We start from the raw sequence: 20,547 nt of genomic DNA on the forward strand, positions 1-20,547 counted from the left end.
TCCAAAATACTGGAGCCTGTTCAGTGGTTTTCAGCCTCTTCCAATTTATTTATCCCTGCATTATTTCCATGGAACACCTTTAACGTTCCCTGGTTGTTTTTGTTGCTCTCACTGCAGCCCTTGGAGACTGTGGATCATGGAGTGAAGGAGCATTGATCTAGGCTGAGGAGATATTAGTGCAAGGGAAATAGCTCTTTGCTTTCGGTTCCTCCATCTGCAAAGTACTCAATACAGTTGCACATCCCCTCGGAGCTGGAAGCGATGTGGAGTTCGACGTGGGGAGCACCTGCTGCGAAGCACCCATGGGGTAACCCGGCAGGCTTGGGCCTGCTGCGTGGGTCTGCGCTGGAAGCGGCGAAGGGGCCCGGGGGTGCAGGGGTGGTGGGGAGGTCGGTGTTTCCTGCTGGAGAGAGTCCAGCGCAGCCACGAAGATGCCGAAGGGAGTGGAGCATCTCCCGTGTGAGGAAAGGCTGAGGAGCTGGGGCTCTGGAGCTGGAGAAGAGGAGACTGAGGGCTGACCTCATTCATGGGGATCAATATGGAAAGGGGGAGTGTCAGGAGGATGGAGCCAGGCTCTTCTGGGTGACAACCAGTGATAGGACAAGGGGCAATGGGTGCAAACTGGAACATAGGAGGTTCCACTTGAATATGAGAAGAAACTTCTTCATGGTGAGGGTGCCGGAGCCTGGCCCAGGCTGCCCAGGGAGGTTGTGGAGTCTTCTTCTCAGGAGACATTCAAACCTGCCTGGACACCTTCCTGTGTAACCTCATCTGGGTGTTCCTGCTCTGGCGGGGGGATTGCACTGGATGAGCTTTCGAGGTCCCTTCCGACCCCTGACATTCTGGGATTCTAGTTAGCTGACAAACCAGGGCAGTGTAGTGTGGATCTCTGGTCATCGTCGTAGGCTGCCCAGAGTCTCCACAAAGCGGTATGTGGGTGCTCAGAGGCTGGAGCACTGCGGGGCTCCCACTGCGCGGACTGCAGTGCCCATGTGGGGTTGCTTTGGCAGCTGTGCAGGCCTGAGAAACCAGCACACAGCTGAACATGCTTTTGCTTTTAGCCTCTCAGTGCTGTACAGGCTTTTAAAGGCTTCTCTAAGCCGCAGTGACTGTTGTGGCCCGGGGTGCTGCTCAGTTTTCCAGTATGCAGCAGAGGGTGCCACGGTGACCCATGCGCTCCCTGCCAGTTCCTACCTATGTTCAACCTCATCAGACAGAAATAAACTGTTTTCTTCTGACTCCTTTTCTCAAGAAAGTGCTGCTTTATTGAGAAAGAACGATTTACATTGTTCTTTCATTACATTTGTATTAAATAGGAGAAAAAACATATTTTATTATTATAGATGTCATACATGTGTCACATGTGTGTCCGTCCTTGAAGACAGTCAAACGGCGTCCTGAACAACCTGCTCTTGTGACCCTGCTGTGAGCAGGGCGGTCGGACAGGATCATCTCCAGAAGCCCCTTCCAGCCCATTGTCTGCAAAGGCAGAAAACCTCAAGGAGAGAGTTACCCAGCAGCACTGAGAGCTGCAATATGTTCTCCTTTAATGATTATTGTGAGCTACCGGCAATACACCATTGTGAAATTGTTCTGTGTCTTGCATTGTGGAGCTCTGCTGCCAAAATAGTGTATCCGTGTAAAAATACTCATTATGCTTTTTGATAATGAAGTGAATTTTCTTGACTTCTGCAGTACAGAGTGACAGTGCATTGCGGTAACATAGAAAAGCTAGTCCTCTCCTGCAAAGCTCAGTTCCGTAGCAAAAAATCTGAGCTCAGTTTTACCTACTTTTATTTAGTACCTAATTAGACTTTTAAATGAGCAGAAGCTAATTATTGGTTTACTAAAACTAATAAACCAATTCAAGATTAAAAAAGAAAGCCAGTTGGTTGGGACACCGTTAGAGATGCATTATATTCTCATTAAATCTTAAGCGTAGGATAATTTTTACTCTCCTTATTGGTTAAATGAGAGTTTACTTGTAATATGTGCCATTAAGAAGACTGACAAGGACATCAACTGAGCAGTGTGAGAGTCTTGCATCGTGCTTTTTTCCTTAGCAAAAAAATTTAATAAGCTTCCAGCAAAAGGAGAAATGAAGCCTTTTTTTATGACGCAGTTTTAAATGACAGCTAGAATCTTGCTTATAGGGACTAGAATCTGGCTGTTTCTCACCTTTGTGTGGAATAGTCTTTTAAATCGCTGGAAGGTGGACAGTGTAATGCTTTCCTCCCCCTTTCCCGCCCCCCCTCTATTCTCACCATATAAACCATTCTGGAATTGCAGGTCTGCTGTTCTTGGGAGAGAATCCTCAAGACAGTCACCCAGATGCAGGTCATCTGAAAAGAACAAACTGAAACAGCTTTGGCTGGGATAATTTGTTTGTGTCTTAACGGATACAAAATCTCTTTAGGTTTTTTGCAATAATGGATTGCTCTGGTGTTAACGATTCCTGTGTTAAGGCAGGACAGATGTGAAGTCCCAGGAGTGTTATTAGGTTGAAATATGTTCTTTGATTTGCATAATCAGTGTAATTATGAATCAAGACTCTTTCATCATAATGGAAAAACCTGTTACCTGTCAAGAGAAAAACAGGGGGGAGGGAAAGCAGCTCTGTGCTCATCTAAGAGGAAAATCTCAGAAGGCTGAATACTGGTGCTGTCTGCATCCCTTCCTCGGTCCAGCGTGTGCATCTTCTCGGAGGAGAAGGCAGGTGCAGGCATCTGGCATCCTGAGGGCTCTGAGCTTGTCAGATAGGCAAAATTATAGCTTTAATTTAGGAAATCCGTGGTGAAAATGCATTTGTAGTTGCAGCTCCATACTGCACTTGGCCCTCGGTGGCCATTCAGCTGGTGTCTGAGGAGCCCATGTATAGCGAGCAGAGACATTGTTGTGTGGGGTGTTCCCTTCTGGGAGACCAGGCTGGGCACTGGGTGGGTGTCCTCGTGTTGTGCAAGAAACATCCAGGCTAAATCTAGAGACCAGAGCTAAACTGAGTTAAAAAGCAGAACAAACCAGGATGAGAAGGCAGTTTGCAGCGTGCAGAGGAGGAGGGCGGGAGGGCGGTTGAGGCTGCTGCCCCCTCTTATCACCTCGTAGAATGAGAAGAACGATGGTAAACTTATGATGAGAAATGCTTGTCTATCAGTAAAACTTCCTTACAGAGTGTTATGGTCTTTGTCAAGTGCCCACCTTCCTTTTTTTTTTCCTTCAGGCGTGTTGTCTGCCCAATACTATAAAACCACCAAGTTTTTTTGTAAAAAGAAATCAGGAATAAATTAGGGAGAAGGGGGCATTATCTTCCATCATCAATGAATCTTTTTGCAAAGGAGAGAAACAAAGCAAAACATGGTTTTATGGATTACTGAGTTCTAGGTTTCATTATAATTGTAATGAAATATATGGATGAAAATCCAGTTCTCCCTTCCTCTTCTAAATTAGGCACCTGCAACAACTCAAGCTGGAGTTTTGGTATCTGGACTTTGCCTGCTGCGGGAATTAAGTCTGAAATGTAGCACTGAAGGTGAACAAGTTGCTTTGTACTTGTCAATGGGGAGGTCGAGTGCATCCACCACACTACTTCAGAATGCAAAAATAAGACAGCCCTTGTGTGCACCAAAGGGATGAGTCTGGGTGCTGTTCTCTTCTCACCTGCCTTTCTGGTGTGTGATAGAGGACCGTGGTTTGACATCCCTGAATGCCCTGATGTCGGGCCCCCGGCTACTGCTCCTTTACCTCGTCACTCTTTATGCTGCAATCTTTATACGTGTTTTAACCTGCTTTCCTTACTAGATGGAAAAGTCTCAGTTGTGGTGGGTTTTCGTTTTGGTTTGTGTGGTGTTTTTGGTTTGGTTTGGGTTTTTTGTTGTTGGTTTTTTTCCTTCTACCTTTGATCTTGTTGTCAGAGAAAGTCACTGTCCTTATTATTTTAGCCTAGAGTTATTAAGGTGTGACATTTGGAGGGAAAAGTCAGCTAAATGCTTCTTCCAGAAGAATGAGATTTTCGTAGCCTGTTTTACTTTGTTAAGTTCATAACTGTGCCTTCCAGTTATGGAGGTTTGATGTTAATATCCCCCAATATTTACTCTCTGTCCGCCTATATGAAAAGTAGGCTGAGTGCAAATTTTGAGAAAACTACAGCTAAACTCAGGGTTTGACTTCCCTGTGAATAGTCTCCAACACTAGAGAGTTTATGCACTTTTCAAAAAATTGAAAATCTGTTTCCTTCCGTGAATGTCCCTTGAGGCTTGAAATTATATTGCCCAAGCTAGGGACTAGATCTGGTAAAATGTGTCCAAATCCTGAGATGTGATAGAAATGCTGTTGCACTGCAAAGGTGACTGGTGGGCACCTGTGTGGGGCTCAGCTGTGGAGGGGAAAGCTGAGGGCAGCCTGATGTTCTCCAGAGGGGGACAGAATATAAGCGAAGCAAGAAAGAATTACTTTGGCCCAGGTTTGTCACGAAATAGCAGGAAAGAACTCGAGAGTTGCCACTTGGGTAACACGGAAAAACATGTATTTTAACATCGGCATCATTGACTGTAGTTTGTTATCATAGAGCAGATAGCAGGGTTACGGATGCAGGGACAGAAATCAGAGCTAGAAATTAAAATATATGAATAAAGCCACAAAAGAGAGCACACATGACTGCTTAAAGAAAGCTCAAAAAAAAAAAAAATCCATCAGCCCCCACTTAAGCTCCAGCAGAGTTTAAATTAAATTCACTTCAAAGTTTATTAGCCAAGAGATAATTAGGTGTGGAGTTTTGCACTGGAGACTGTGCCTGTGCAGCGCTGGGATGAGGGTGGCGCAGGGCGAGGAGCCGCTTCCCGCGCCCCGTCCCCGCGGTGTCCCCATGGGGAGAGTTCGGTGCCACCCTGACATCTGGGTCCTCCATCTCCATGCGGTGTTAACCGAGAGTTCCCGTTGGTTTAAAAGACAACAGCTTTTTCTCTTTCATGTCGCTAATAACCTCAGGAGGCGAAGGTAAGCGATTGCTGACTGCGATACCGCATCCTGTTTCGTACAGGAAAAGAAAATATTTCTGGTTTGGGGCTCTAATCTGCCGATTGTTAGCCCTGATGGAGAACGTATTATGTGTTGCTTTACTTGGGTTTCTTTTTCATTTTCCTTTTGAAGTGAGTGTGTTTTTATTCTGTTCTCAGTGTGGTTTTTCTGGTCACTGCTGCTCCTACAGCCCCTTGTGATCACCAGGGCCAAGAGCTGGTTCTTCCTCCCTTTCAGCTGCTGCTTTTTTCCCTTTGCCTCATTTTTGGTGAGAATTGGCTTCACAGCCTGCTATAATAATAATAAAATAATAAATATAACTTTTTTCCTAGCGAAAAATGACCTTGCATACAGTTAATGCTGGATTCTGCCTTTTTGTCCTGGAAAGTAATTTAAATTCTGTCCATCGATGGCAAGTTGAGTTGATCCTGTATTACACCTCAGCAGATATTGTCATTCTCGCCTTGGTGGGACTGTGGGATATCTGCAGGGTGCTGTGGAAGTCCTTGCTTTGTGTTGCCTATGGCTGCTGTGGTGTTCGGAGCAATGTAAAAAGCCTAAAACTAGAAGTGAGTGCCAGCTTGGTTTTTTGTGGGTTTTTTTCCTTGCCCTGGTGTGAGGTTGTGTGTAATGACTTTCTAGCAGCAGGATTTCTGAGGCACGTTTCTGCCTTTTTGCTTACGTTGCCACATGATAAGTATAAAGATCTCAGCAGGAATTTGGTTTACACACCTGTGTTGAATAGTGCTGTAATACAGAATTAGATGTGAAGCTCCTCATTTCTGTCACTCAGCTTCTCCTGGCTGTTGTACATTATAAAAATGTATATATATTATATACCTATATATAAATGTAGAGCAAACAAACACTTAAGAGTCCCTTCTATAGCCAGCGAGGACTGTGCTATATAGAAAATGGGGACTGTACCCTGTGCAGGCAGCGCTGAATGCGCTTCAGTGTTGTGAGCAAAGGACTGATGGAGGTCTGTTGAAAAGCTAATTTTTTAAATGAAATGAAATCAGATTAAAAGAATCATGATTCTTTAAAGCGGTCGTGGAGTCATCCCTGGTTGCTGCTCAAGGGTGAAGTGTCCCAGAGGCAGAGGAGGGTTTGGGTGGCATTGCACAGGAGCAGGTGCTGTTCTAAACAGGGCGACTAAAAACAAGATTGTCATGAGAAATACAGAGACTGCACTGAAAGGAGCGTGTAAAAACACAGAAGCGCCAGAAAGAGTTATAAATCAACAATGAGATCTCGGCCCTTATAAGGACAGTAGTGAAATAGTCAGTGGTCAGACAAATATCCTCAATTCCAATGCAAGCCGTGGCCTTGAATTGTCTGGATTAGTGTTCAGGAACTTGCTTTAAAAAAATGATGAGGTTAATGGTGGGAAATCTTGATGCAGGTTTATGGAAAATACTATGGCAGTGACGTTCAATGGAAACCCTCAGGACACTATAGAAATGTCTGTTAAAGGAAGCACCCTCACCTAAGGCATTTAAAAGTAGTCAGAACAGGATGAAAGTACGCCAAATCCTAAATCCTAGCACCACAGGCCTGGGGAAGCTACTGGTCCTTCTCATGCTTTTTATGCGCAAATTTGTTTATTTTAGCCATTTGGTTCTTTCCGTGAAAAATCCTCTGGGTTTTTTTTGTTCGTTTGTTTGTTTGTTTTCTGGATGTATTTCTGTGTTGTTTTGTGTTAAACTGAATTTGCCAAATTTCTCGCAGCCCTCCTCAGACTAAATGGTTTGGTGTGGATTGCAGGCTTTGTGTTTTTTCTCACAAGGACACAAACCAGCAGCCCTTCTGTGGCTCCCCAGGGATGGTGCTTGCTCTGAAATGAAGCGTTTCATTCAAAAACTTTACATTTTGTTTCCTCCTTTATATCTTCCCATGGTAGGATTCTGCTGGGACAGCAGGAGGAGGAGGATAAGGAGTGTTGAAAATTTTCAGGACTTTTGATGAAAATCTTTTAACCAGCTCCATCCCATGCCTGCCGAATTGCATTTATTGTCACTTCTAGGGGCTGTTTCATGGCACACTTAGCGCCTTTACCTTCAGAAAGTGCTTTAGACATCCCAGTCCAACACTTTGAGGAAGACTACGTGTGGTTGCACTATGGCCTGTGCTTTCCCAGAGGAGCTGTGAAGCAGCCTGAGAGTTCGAGTGCTGAGAACTGGGATTTCTTTGGTTTCCATGCCATGTCATTGCTGATACTGACCATTCACGCATTAATATTGGGCTTTATCTGAGCAGAAAGCAAATAAGAGAAAATATGGAAGTCTCTGCTTGAACACACATAAGTAACACACATCTCACAGAATCACAGAATGTCAGGGGTTGGAAGGGACCTCGAAAGCTCATCCAGCCCAATCCCCCCGCCGGAGCAGGAACACCCAGATGAGGTTACAGAATTGCAGTCCGTGCCAGATTCTCGCTTGCTTTCGCACATAACGCTTTCTTGATTATATCTGTTTCTGAAAGCTTATGGCGATAACTTTGCTGTCACTCTTTTAACTGAAGGTGGCATTTTGGAATGCCAGAAAAACAGATGTTGTGTGAAATAACCGTTGTCAGTGTCACTGAAGTGGGTTTGATAGAAGGGTGTGTGTGCAGCCCCAGCCCACACGGCTTTACCCCCTGCTAGGGACCATGGGCCAGGGGGATGAGGTGGGTTTTTAAGTGGGTTTGAGGAAAATGCTGGAGTTAATGAAGCGGCGTAAGAGGGAGAAGAAGGGCATGGTGGGGGGGACGCTCTGCTCAGCGGGACAGGGCGGCCTTGGGGAGGGCAGGGGACACACGGCTGCGGAGCCGCTGTCCTGGGCCGCTCGCCGGATGGGCTTGGTGCTGGGTAACTGCCTGTAACACGAGGATAATATGCCTTGACTAATGCTGACACCGTGAGATGAATTTCGCTGCAATGCGTGGCAGGTAAGGCTGTCGACGCTGGGTTTTCCTACAGTGTAGTGTGTGCTGGACCTTCTTTAAAGGTGTTCTTACCCAGCTGTGTCTGCAACACAGCCTGAGCATGAAGGGCAGACTATTATACCACTCGCCAGATTTCTGCTGACATAAGGAAGACATAGTCAGCACCTTTTAATTTGCGTCAGAGTTCCTCTTACGAGGTGGTTTTTTTTTTTCCTTTTTTCAGATACATACATTAGCTCTGCCCTTGAAGCCCTTTGCTTTCTAGGAGGAGATTTCTGCCGTAAGAGGAGCTCTCTCCTTGAAAAGCTTTGACTAAGGAGGAGGGGATGAAGAGAGCAAGAACTTCCCTGTCAGTGACAGCAGTAGGGAATGCCCGATGGATGTTTCAATTGGAAATGCAGGGATGCTTGAACTGGGCATAACCAAGCCTGTTAGCGGAGGTTAGAGGTAACGGGCACTGCTCAGTTTGTAGCCAAACTCTGGGAAGAGTTGAGTTCCTGTTAAGATGTCTGTTAAGATGACTAGGCACGGATTAGCTGTCAAAGTAGCTCTACATGTTAACAGTTGAGGGGTTTGTTGTTGTTATTTTTAAATCTGGGCAGCTCTGGGCACATGCTTAGTTATCCAGACTCCTGTTAGCTGCAAAAACAGCTTTTACCATTATGTGGATTCTAGTTGATTTATCTGTGTGTATTTTCCTGCAGACAGGTTTTTATATCAGGCTGGGGGTAGTTGCTTATCCATTTGATGTGCATGATGCATATTACAAAACAGCATTAGAAATGGAGACACCATTACTGGATGCATTTCTGGATGCAATAGCTGGAATATTTTCACTTTTAGATGGCTGAAGAAAGATTAGAGAATTATAATGTCTTCCTATGCTTAGAGTTGGACCTGATGGGTCATATTACAGTGAGTTGCCTCATGGAGCTGTTGACTCCACTGCTGTGGCAGAGAGCCTTAATCATCAAAGAATTGATGGGCAGTCAGAGAATCACAGAATTATTTCGGTTGGAAGAGACCCTGAAGATCATTGTGTCCAACCATAACCTCACTCTGGCACTAACCCGTGTCCCTGAGAACCTCATCTATGCACCTTTTAAACACCTCCAGGGATGGTGACTCCACCACTGCCCTGGGCAGCCTGTTCCGAAGTCATGTCCATCGTTCTGGGTGGATGGGGACATCCCCCAGTGGTATTAATTCTCCGTGAAAGCGAAACTTCTGAAGTAGGCGTTGGTTATCAACGCCTTTGCGATGTGTTCAGTCTGTAGAGCCTTTTTCTGTCAGTCCAGGCTTTGTCACTCCTCATCCTCCCTGGCCAGGGGTGCGGGAGCTGGGCCAGCCTGGCAAACTGGGGCCTTTCTTCATTTCAGCGAAATATTGCAAAAATCTCTTCCTCTAAAAGAGGGCTGGGTAAGAAATCCTTCTATCGGATCAGCAAACATAGGACGTGCCAAACCAGTAGCTTGTCATAACATTTCTGGTTCTTGCTGCTCTCACAGGCCTCCAGGGTATTTTTTTTTTTTTTATTTTAAACTGGGATTATTTTTGAACACTGCTACCTGGGGACCAGGTGCCAAGCGCAAGATCTGAATCTGGCGTGTGCGCCGGGGGAAAAGCCTGAGAACTGAAGTTCAGCCACTTGGGTTCAACTGGTCTTTTTACTACGCCACTTGGTGGAGCACCCAAAATCCTCACATTTTATCTTGGTCTAATAGAAAAATCTACCGTAGCCCTCAAGTTTGTGACAGAATCTAAGAGAAATTTTTCAAAAATACGGGCTTTCTGCTGGGTGCAAACAGCTTAGTGAGAATAAGGGGAGATGCTTAATAAATTTCTCTGTGCCTGAAAGAGTTTCTCAGTGGCGTTGAATTCTGTCATAGTTAGTGGAAATATAAGTTGTACATTATCTTAGGCGTTTTCAGAAGTTTCATTTAAGTTTTACCTTAGCAGGAGCCTAAATCTGTATTATTTTATTAATATAATGCAAAAAATTATCTCTGGAAAGCCTCATCTTTGTCCTTTTCTGCTACGCCTGGATCTTGTTTGTGTTGTCCCTCTTGTTTGCTGTTCCCAGGAGCACCCTGGACCGTGCTCGGCAGACCCTGGCGTTTCCTTTCAGAGAATTCCTTCTGAAATAATCCACTAAATCTTGTTTTCACAGGTCATTCTATAGCACTTGAAAAAATATGTAATGGAAGTGGATTTTTTGTTTGTTTTGTGTGCATAAAGTAGCCCTTAGGGGCCACATCAGAGATGAACAGAGAGAACCATCCTGGCTTAAATAAAAAAGAATGAAAGCCACTTCTGTGGCTTCACCCACGCATATTTTTCTTGATTTAGGGCCAGCACTACATTTGGTGTTTAAGGCACTTGTGGCTTTCCAGGTTCCTCTGCTTTCCAACTACTTACCAATTTTATTTTCTGCTTTGTACCCACTTGCTCTTTGGATGTATTGTCAATAAATGTGTGAGTTAAGTGTGGGCAGTAGGTGAACAGCAATATATTTTCAGCAGTTACCTATACATGCAATACACAAGATGATATAAAATATTGTATTTTTAGAGGACTACATTTTGGTTTGGTTTGATTTTTTAGTATTAGATCGTGTTTAACGAGGAGCAGTATAAGGCTTTGCTAAGTATTCACTCCGCAAATGCATCTGAGCGCAAGTCCTAGAGGATTTGGAGCCAAGTTTAGAGGTTGTTCCGGTCAAAATGGACGTGTTTGAGTAATTACCAGAGGAGGATTTTCTACCTGGATTGTTTGACAGGATTATGCAGTAGAAGAGAAAGACTCATATGTGGATTTACAAAATAAGGATCAAAGCGCTCTGCTTTTCAGTGACTTAAGCAGGTCGTAAGAGCTTTTAGCCTAGACCTAAAAGAGGTATCTGGTGGTGCCATGCACTTGAAAGCAAGTAAGCCCTTGTTTTTAGCAGAGAGAAAGAAAGGTGGTGGGACCTACTTTCACACGGCAAACCTCAGTGAGAAAGAGGAAGGAATTGGGTTTTAGTTCCTTTAGAAATTTTATAAAATGATACCAACACTCAGTCCCTGTTTGTGGCAGTGGTTGAGGGGAACAGGGAACGCTTCGGGCAGCCGGTGCCGCGTCCCAGGTCTGCGGGGGTGCCCTGGGGGACAGCCCTGGGGACACCGTCACCTCCCGTCACCTCCCACAGCCCCCGGGGCTGCCATCAATGACATGTGTGCTCAGAGCTGTCCTCTCCCCTCTTCTAAAGCTGTTGTAGGTAGAGATTCGTTCACTGAGAAGTGGATCATTAAAGTAATTTTTAGGAAAATCCAACGTTGCCGGATTGCCTTCCAGTCACGGGCATTGGTGAACACTGAGCTCTGTATGCTGCCCTCTTGATTTTCTTGAATTAAAGCTTTTCCCTTGTGCACTATTTTAATTTCTTGCTGTGCTCACTACTGTTCCTAAGGAAGAGTCTCGATCCTTCCCCCGAAAAGCCGACGGCTGTTGTGTCACCGGGAGCTCCCATACCCAGGGCTGAGCCATCTGCGTAAGCTCTTTCTGTGATGATGTGTTTGCAATAATCTATTAATCTGCTCTAATAATCTACTCTGCTTTCACTGCATTTTCCTGATAAGTGAAATTATATTTGAATAAAACCTAGTACTTATAAATTCCTGGTTTCAGCTGGAAGAATGTTTTAATAGCGGGTCTCAAATCTGCTGAAAAGCAGATTTTGTGGTGGAAATGCTAATGAAGCTTGAACAGCAACAACCAGCAGCCTTACCGAGGAATTTGGGGTTGTATGTTTGGGTAGCAGACATCGGTAAACAGATTTGTGGCAGCTGAATCTATTTTTGTCAGCACAATTGACTTTAATATTTTATGCTTATTTAAAAAAAAAAAAATCCATATTGCTGTGGAAGCTTCTTCATTTTGGGGCCAGTGCTCAGCTAATCTTCCCAAGCAGTCTGTACGGCTCAGATTTCAGAGTCTTTATTCAAAAGGTCACATCCTGATTTAATACCATTCGTATAAACCCAGGATAATTAAGTTGATGTGGATGGAGGTGCTCGTCATTTCGGATTTTTGATCTTAATATAAATCTGACCAAGAGTAGGTTGCATTTGTGAAGCTAATGCCATGTCCTTGAACACATCACAGGAAGGCGAAGATTGATTTTTCACATTTAGGTGAATCCTTTCTGCATGAGGAAGGAATTTCTTACACTGAGGGTGGTGAGAGCCTGGCCCAGGTTGGCCAGAGAGGTTTTGGATGAACCATCCCTGGAGACATCCCAGGCCAGGCTGGACGGGGCTCTGAGCAACCTGAGCTGGTGCAGATGTCCCTGCTCATGGCAGGGGGGGCACTGGGGGAGCTGGGAAGGTCCCTTCCAACCCAAACCCTTCTGTGATTCTATGGTGCAGGTCACCTCTCACACCAGCAAGATGCTGGTAGTTTCAGCAAGTCCACTTGAAAATGGGAAGATGGAAAGAATGTTTGTCGTGTTTCCTTTGCCCCGTTTTTTTTTTTTTTGTTTTTTATTTTTTTAATGGATTAGCATTCAAATTTCTACATTCAATACATTTTCCGCTTCTCAGTACTACCGGAAGCATATATATAGTCACGTGTTCATGTGCAGCAATTTTAAACCACACTTGTTTTTAAACTCTTTTTAACCTTTGTATGACACACTAGTGAAGCTGATGTCCAGACTTCATGTAGCTGTAGGCTTGCCAGAAGTCAAAGAAAAAAACAAATAAAAAATGCAATATCCTCTAAGCGAAAGTGGATGTATGGGTGTATTTCCACAGTGCCCACAGAAATGAATCAAGAATGTTAAATTAAAAGAAAAACAAACATATTAATCGCTTCTTTTTCTGTTTTCCCACTGGATTGTATCTTAATGGCATCTTCTAGACCGAAGCCTTTTGAAGGAAAGTTAATATTTTATGCGAGGAGGAATAATAAATAGTGGTAAAATGCAGCTTGAAAGATTAAATCTCCTGAAGGAACGGCGCTGGTACCATTCCCCCCATGTGGGACACATTTCTAATTCATCATAACTTGGGTGTATGTTACCAAATAACATGATGCTGTATGCTGGGGCACTTGTATTTCTGTTTGGAGAAATCTTTTGAAACGGTTTTTATCTTTTAATTTACTCTTTTATTTTGGGCGCCCATAGTAAAGAAGTAATTAACTAAAGACAGGATTACTGACATTCTGCATGTCTTATCAGTCAGCTAGTTTGACATGATTATTAAGGCTGAATATATTGGTTGTAATAACTTGCGAGTGAACGGCTCACCCCTCTGCTACCCCCCCCAGGAGCTTGGATGAGCGATACGCTTTGAGAAGCAGCACAAATTTTCCTCAGGATTAACAGAACAAAATAAATATTGCCTTTTTTTCCCCTCTTTCCCTCAGGTTGCCCTTGTTCTCCTTTTCAAATCAAATGTCACATTGACTCAAATCCGGTGCTGGAAGCATGTGGGGAGCTGCAGCACATCGCCCCGGCGCAATGTATCCAGCAAACTGGGAGGAAACCCAAAACCAAACCTGCGCTGGCCAAAATGCATCCTCTGCAGAAACCCCAAGGCAAGTGGCTTTGTCCTTCCAGCAACTGTAGAGGCTTCTATTGCATGTGCCGTGTCATGTTTTTAAATTTATTGTTTTAATTTTAAGTCACAGCACAATAATTGTCTTTATGTTCTAAAGTTTGAGTACAGCTGGTAGGGTTTTATTATCTCCATTTTTTCCAATGTTAGATAACCTCTTAGGGAAGCCTTCGAGAAGAAATTGATTCAGGAATAACAGATTACTTGTGAATTTATATTTCCTGTGCTGTTGTTATACCTCATGCAGCTGTGAAGTGTAAGTTTAATTTAGCAGTATTGTTGGGTTGCAGGTTTTTTTGTATTTTTGTTTTGTTTGGGGTTTTTTTTTTAGGTAAGAATAGCTTATTGTTTAAATCTGGTCTGTTTTCCATTTATTGTAAGAACTGTGCGTGCCAACAGGAAATGCCTCAATAGAATGAATGTGTTTAAAAAATGAGAACTAGAAGCTCAAGCAGCCGCGTGGAGGTCACATGTGGGCCGGTGTCATTGCACAGACCTGCCGGCCTCGCCGTCAAGCAGGCGGGAGAGGAGCCGGGACGAACGTGTTCAGCTGCTCCCCAGGCAGGTCTGCTGGTGGCCCCTAAAACTTCGGAATGCTCAAAAAAGACTGCAGGCAATTTTCTTGAAAGAGGATAACTTCTCGTGTTTCTCCATCAGGGAAATGATATGCCGTGTCTCTTTGTAATCTCAATTTGTCAACAGCCTCCACTGCCACCATTTGGAGCATTGGTTAAAATATTGTATATAATGGGTGCTTGCCTTGATGTAATTGTGGGTGCAGAAAGCATATAGATTGAAAGGCATCTGAAATAGAGGAGAGTGAGCCTGAAGAAGATACTAAGTTCATAAACCAAAATTGTTTTAAGAAGCGTGTCCATGTGATAGACGGTTATTGTCATGTGAGGGAAAAAAAAAAAAATATTTTGGTCACCGTTAGGGTGTGTTGGACAAACTGAGCCTCTGCACCAGCCCCCACCCCCCAATTCAGATGCTTATTCGAAAGCAATTTTCTGATATGCATTCAGCCTTAAACAACGACAAAGAAAGCATTGTATTTTCTGATTGTGGAAGTAGCCCTTAAATGTTAAATTAGTACACTAGTTCATGCTCGAAACATCTCACAAGGCCTGTATATTTATGGAGCTTTCACCTTGAGGTCTTGGTTGTCCAGGTTTAATTAGTGGGTGTTCCATGAATGCCATTAATACTAACAATAAAAAGAAATTGCAGAAGTGTTTGTTCAGTAAAAAATGGAATTAATTCCGTTGGCGCAGATCCTTTGCTGTTGTACTGATCGCACTGACTTCCAATTACTGAGGACATAGCCTGGTTTTTATATGTAAGTATTTCAGAGAAGTTGGAGGGAGCCTACTTAGCTGGATTCAAATCATGCTGAAAAGTTACCCAGTACACTGGTATAATCTGTTTCCATCATCGAGACAGGGGCTGCTACTTTCTGCTGCGCACACACGTCTGAGCTCTCTCTCCCGTGACAGCTGTAAGCTTGGAACCAGTCAGTGCATCTTACTGGCTGGTTAATGCTCTGAAAAGGATAGAAATTTGTTAACGAGATAAACAGGTAAAACGTTTTCTTGACTAGTTACTCTTGGTAATACTTTTTTGATGGAGCTCAGTTTGTTGGGCTTCTTGATGTCATTGTAAAAGTAGTCCAGGAGGAAACAGGAGAGGCTGTTGTGTAGGACCCAGTAGTTGAAAATCAGCCCCCCGATGTTGGCTCAGACTGAGCCGGCTCAGCCCAAGCTACAAATCAGTGTTACAAGGCTTGGTCCTGCATGTGCCAGTCGTCTTCCTGAAAGACACTTCTTTGTCGTAAATTTGAAATAGTGATTTTATTATTTCACTTCACTTCTTTTGTAATAAAACTACTTTTGAAAAGTACCTGCAATTATCTTACATATGACAGTGCAGAACAATACGTATGATGCTTTGCAAGGAAGGGAAGATGATACCATTTTTTTCTCTTCACTTTTTTTGACTTTATAAATTTGAAATAGCTTTTCTCCCTTGTATAATTCATTGATCTCCTGTTACTGTATGAGTTGTATACCCAGTAAAGAAAGGAAGACACTTCATGCCTCTCCAGAAAATTGAAATCGTCAAAATAATTTTTTTTAAAAGTAGTTTTTATTAAATTGACTGAAGTTACATTCTTCCTGTAAACCATCCTTGCTTCCTCATGGTGGCCATGTCCAAAAAACTTAGTTGTGACAGTGTGGTGCATTTCCTTGCAGCAGACATAAATCTTTCCTCAGTTTTTTGTTGATATTTTAATGCAAGAACCTTTCTTCCCAGAGCTTTCTTCCTTAGAGCTACACGGACGCATCATTAAGGCCTATGTCTGGTTGATTTGTTGGGTGCGATGTGCTGGTATCACCACCTGAGACTCTAGGAGCAGCTCTCTTCCCCCACACAAGGCTGTGCTGTTGGGTCATTTCTTCTTTTTTTTGCGTGTATTCACTTCCCAGAGGATAACCCTTCATAATCTGCTTCATCATGGGTAGTTTTTTAGATCTCTCTTGTCAAGGGACCTCAACTGAAGTAAATCTGCAAGTGCAACTCGCACCACTTGAATTTCTCTTTATTAGGGCCTCCCAGCTTTCCCAGTGAGTCACAGCAGACCCACTACTGGGGTGGTTGGTGTAAATGTCTCCATCAACTCACCAATCAATACGTGTTGGCTGTCGAGGAGGCACTTGTGAGAGAGGGATTCGTGGGTGTGGGGGGCTGGAGTAATGCAAAGGCCAAGATGCTTGTTTTGCAGTGAGCAAGGGTCCTTATTGCCTGCTGGTTTACAGACCCAGGGTCAAGCCTGAGCTGAACCTCCTCTCACATCTTTAACCTCGCCTTTCTCTTTTCTAATTCTGCCTCACTGCTTCTTGTTATTTCCCTCGTTCCTTCTGCAACAAAGTTCCTGTGTCTTGGTTTCTGCCTCCTCCAAATAACCATGGGCTGCTGTGGAAAACCTTCGGTAGGAGGAGGACTGGAGAAATAGGAGAAATACCGTTCTAGTGTGTGGCTTCAGCTTTCAGGCACTACCTGAAATGTGCTCCGTAATACTAATATCTATTCCATGCAGCTGGCTCGCTTTCTTTTCACCAGAGGTTTAGAATCACAGAATAGTTTGGGTTGAAGGGACCTTCCCAGCTCCCCCAGTGCCCCCCCTGCCCTGAGCAGGGACATCTGCACCAGCTCAGGTTGCTCAGAGCCCCGTCCAGCCTGGCCTGGGATGTCTCCAGGGATGGTTCAGCCACCACCTCTCTGGCCAACCTGGGCCAGGCTCTCACCACCCTCAGGGCCAAAAATGTTTTCCTAATATCCAGCCTGAATCTCCCCCTCCTTTAGTTTAAAACCATCACCCCTTGTCCCATCGCGACGGGCCCAGAACTAACGAGAGTGTTTTCTTCCTTCCTTTTTGTCCAGTGCAGATTGTGTTGTCTCAGGTCACTAACAGGGAAAACACGAAATGTTTCCGTGGGCTGCGGTGACCCCCAGTGCTCTCGGTGTCAACGCCTTGGCAGGGAGCTTTGGAGTGGTGTGGACCAGTCTGAGACTCTGAAGGGCCTGGTAGGGGATATGGAGCAGGTTCTGGCCTGTCTGCAGGGTAGGGACACCAGGAATTGGCTTTTTGGATGTATATGCCTCCCTTTAGCCTCCTAAAGAAAGTAACCCTGAAGTTACATTCAGAACAGTTACTAGTTGAAGCTCCATTACAATGTTAATCCTATTATGCTAATATGCCATATGGACCTTTTAAAAATTGGAAATGCTTGAAAGAAATTGTTCTTGAAAATGTTGTTAAATAAAACGCATAGAGTTTCCTCACTTCATATATGAACTCTGGATAGTCTAGGCCAGGGGGACACTTGGCAGTGCCACTGCGAGGAACGTGCACTTCGGGAGGAATCGTGCAGTCGCTTTTCCTGCCTTGTGCTGTCAGCTCTGTCTGGGTGAGGCTGCCGTCACTGTACGGAACAGTAGCAGCACGGGAACCTGTTGCCACGGGTTACTGCTTGCGTATTTCCAAAACCATTTACTCTGCCATCAATGTAAGGTCTGAATAACTTTTTTTTTAATTACATTACTTTTAAATTACATTACATTTTTTTAAAATACTATATTAAACTTTGTCCCTTTGCCTCCTAGTGAATTCTTAAGCAGAATGTGTATGTTCTTACAACGTGTGTTTTATTTATATCACATGCAACTCAACGTAGAACCAAAAGAGGAAGGAAATTTATGAAGACTACACCACAGAAGATATGGGGGAGGGAGAATGAAAGAAGAAAAGCTACTATGTTCTGCCTGTGGTGCTTTTGACTAAGCAAATACAAGGCACTGAAATCCATGGTGGGATTGTTTTTTGGTGGTTTGTTTGGGGTTGGTTGGCTTCTTTTCCCCAGTATAAGAGATTCAACAAAGTGCCTAAGTTTTGAAAAGTCATGGGAGGGGAAACTCGTTAGTGTGATTGAGATGGCGTGCACATTTGCAAAAACGAAGTGTGAGCTGTGCATCCTGTTTGGTAACAAGGAAGCGGTAAAGTTCTGTGAGCCACTCCGTTCGTTAACATGTCGGATACGGCTGTAGAAATACAAAATAGAGGCCTGTCATTTTTCTGTCGCGTACAGCAGCTTGCTTCGGTGTAGGAAATACTTCAGGACTGCACCTGTGAGGGTTAAAAAGGATGGTGAAAGAATGGATAGCCCTCGTTCTGCATTGAGCACTTGGATTTTGTTCGCAGTTTAGGATACAGAAGATGGAGATATAGCCTCCTGTTTTTTCCCCTCTCTTTTATTAGTACCTCCTAAGCCTGTCCATCTCAAACCTGGGCAGGAGAGAATTCCTCCTGCACCTTCTCGACCTTTGCCAGCTGATCCCAAGTCGTCGAGGAGCTTAGCACCTGGAGAGGAAGAAATACCAATATCAGCGGGAGTCAACACGCTCATTGAGAAATTTGAAAGTATTAGGTAAATATGGCTTTGTGAGATCTGCTCTAATCTCCCTTTTCTACATTTTTTAACTTGGAATATAACAGTAGAAAACAATTGTGATTATCACGTAGAAACTCCTCTCAGGATGTTTTCCACTGAAAGTGCAAAACTTGACTGACTGCACAATGATTTTTTTTTTTTTTTTAGTACTAGCATGTGATTCAGTAACTTTTAGTTTGTAACATACAATTGTTCTTAAGGAACTTACGACCTGCTGAATTTAGTAAGTGTTCTACCAGAAACAAGTAGCTCAGTTTGCTTTCAGTAAGTTGACTTGATGTCAGGATTAGTTTTTTGCATTATAGGAACTTGGTTATTGTGATGTAAAGTAATTTTTTTCTGTGTAAGATCCAATAGACATCAGACATACCGGTAGCTTGCCTCTTGGAGGTAGGGGAGAGTTAAATCTCAATGTACTGTGAAACAACATCATGGAGAACAGTGTTTCCTCTGAAACTTTATGTATGAGAGACAGTAAATAGGATAAAATATATGTAGTTTGCTGCAAAACCAGCTTGTTTTACAAACACGTGAAAACTCTCTCTGAAGGTCAGATCTGCTTGATGGAGCCAAGTGATTTTTTCTTAAAGAGGGAGATGGAGACAGAGACACCATACTGTGCCTTGGAGTGTATTGTCACCTGGGCAAATCTGGTACGGTGCTTTTCAAAAAGAAAAAGTAATGTTTCAAAAACATCCTTTCTCTGGCAGTAAAGATCTTGCCCCAAAGGCTTTGTTCTGTTGAAGAGTGTGAGTTCCTGTTTAAACAAACCCACAACCAAATGCTTCTTTTAAAAGGTGATTCCTCCCTCCCTGCTCTTCAAGGCAACGTGGGGACTATTAAAGGCCCAGGACTCTAGTGGTGCCATTTCAGTAAAACTTACAGCTAGAGGTGCTGTGTTTTTATCTGAAATTATTGGGTGAATATTATTACAGCAATGTGCACACACTTGCCTCCTAGGATTGTAAGGGAAGTGCAAGAAATACAACTTGAATCAAGTGATAATCAGGCCTTCTCTCTTTTAGGGCACTTTTGAAGCCTCTGAATGTTAATAGGAATGACTGTGGTGTTTTCTCTTCACCCGCAGGCAACCTGTACGTATTCTTCAACGAAACCAGCTAAATTTAGCTCTTAAGATGGAACCTGGCCTGGACTCATCCAAACAATCCAGCTCATGTGACTGTGACCTGGTGGCTTCCAGCGGCTCTTCCACAAATGAAAAAAGCGAACCGGATGAAAATGAGCCAGACGTACCGTGCAGTGCAGATCTATCTAGCACAGACATAATGAAAATTAAAGAGCTAAGCATAGGCGATAACAAAAGCCATGAAGACTGTACTGCTGTGACTGTGAGCAAAGAGCCCTCTGGAGAGCTTGGCAATAAAGACTCAACTGCAGAACTGAACGGGAATGGTAAAATTCCCAACAGAGACAGTGGCATCGACAGTCCTTCCTGTAGCGTGGCCGCGGAAACTTTCCCCAGCGAAGACAGCGCAGAGCAGAAGAAGCCCAACGTGGCTGCGAACCCTGGGGAGATGGAACCCGACAAAAAGGGCACCAAACCTTCCTCTGTGGAGCAGAAGAGAGACTCCACGCAGGATGAAGACAGTGACATTGATGAAGGAAGCAGTGAGGAGCAAGAGACAGCAGAAATGCCAAAGTTAGAATATTTGGATGTAAACAAGGTAAGGTCGTTTGTTTGTTACTATTAAGTGCTCTGAAACCAGTTCCTGACTGTGACCAGAGATCCCTTGCATCACTTTCATACCTCGTTTGTGTTCTTTGGTTGGTTGGTTTTAGGTCAAAGGATCGTGACAGTCATAACAATTTCCTGCTTGATGCAGGTCGTAACTTGTTCCTGACCTAGATAGTATCTTCTAGGAAGGTTCCCAGTCTTGAATTAAAAGGTTTCATGTAAGAGAATCCATCATAGCCAGAGGAAAGTTGTTAAAATTTAAGTGCTTTTCTGGGTGAAGACTCGCACCTTGTGTTTCGTG

General features: G+C 43.9%; 1 protein-coding gene across 5 annotated transcripts in view; it reads left to right on the plus strand.

Moving 5' to 3' along the window:
- Nucleotides 1-20,547, plus strand: part of FGD3 (FYVE, RhoGEF and PH domain containing 3) — a 103,407-nt gene that overhangs the window by 40,216 nt on the left and 42,644 nt on the right. For 4 of the 5 annotated variants that reach the window (XM_065642750.1, XM_065642752.1, XM_065642754.1 and 1 more), the window contains exons 2-5: nucleotides 11,390-11,470; nucleotides 13,351-13,521; nucleotides 18,358-18,526; nucleotides 19,638-20,235. In XM_065642750.1, the coding sequence (XP_065498822.1) occupies nucleotides 11,390-11,470; nucleotides 13,351-13,521; nucleotides 18,358-18,526; nucleotides 19,638-20,235 (1,019 nt within the window). The remainder of the gene's footprint in view (nucleotides 1-11,389; nucleotides 11,471-13,350; nucleotides 13,522-18,357; nucleotides 18,527-19,637; nucleotides 20,236-20,547) is intronic. The other variant, XM_065642751.1, reaches the window with a different exon arrangement.

This window comes from Caloenas nicobarica, chromosome 11 (assembly GCF_036013445.1).
Source record: "Caloenas nicobarica isolate bCalNic1 chromosome 11, bCalNic1.hap1, whole genome shotgun sequence".
NCBI classification, from domain to species: Eukaryota; Metazoa; Chordata; class Aves; order Columbiformes; family Columbidae; genus Caloenas; species Caloenas nicobarica.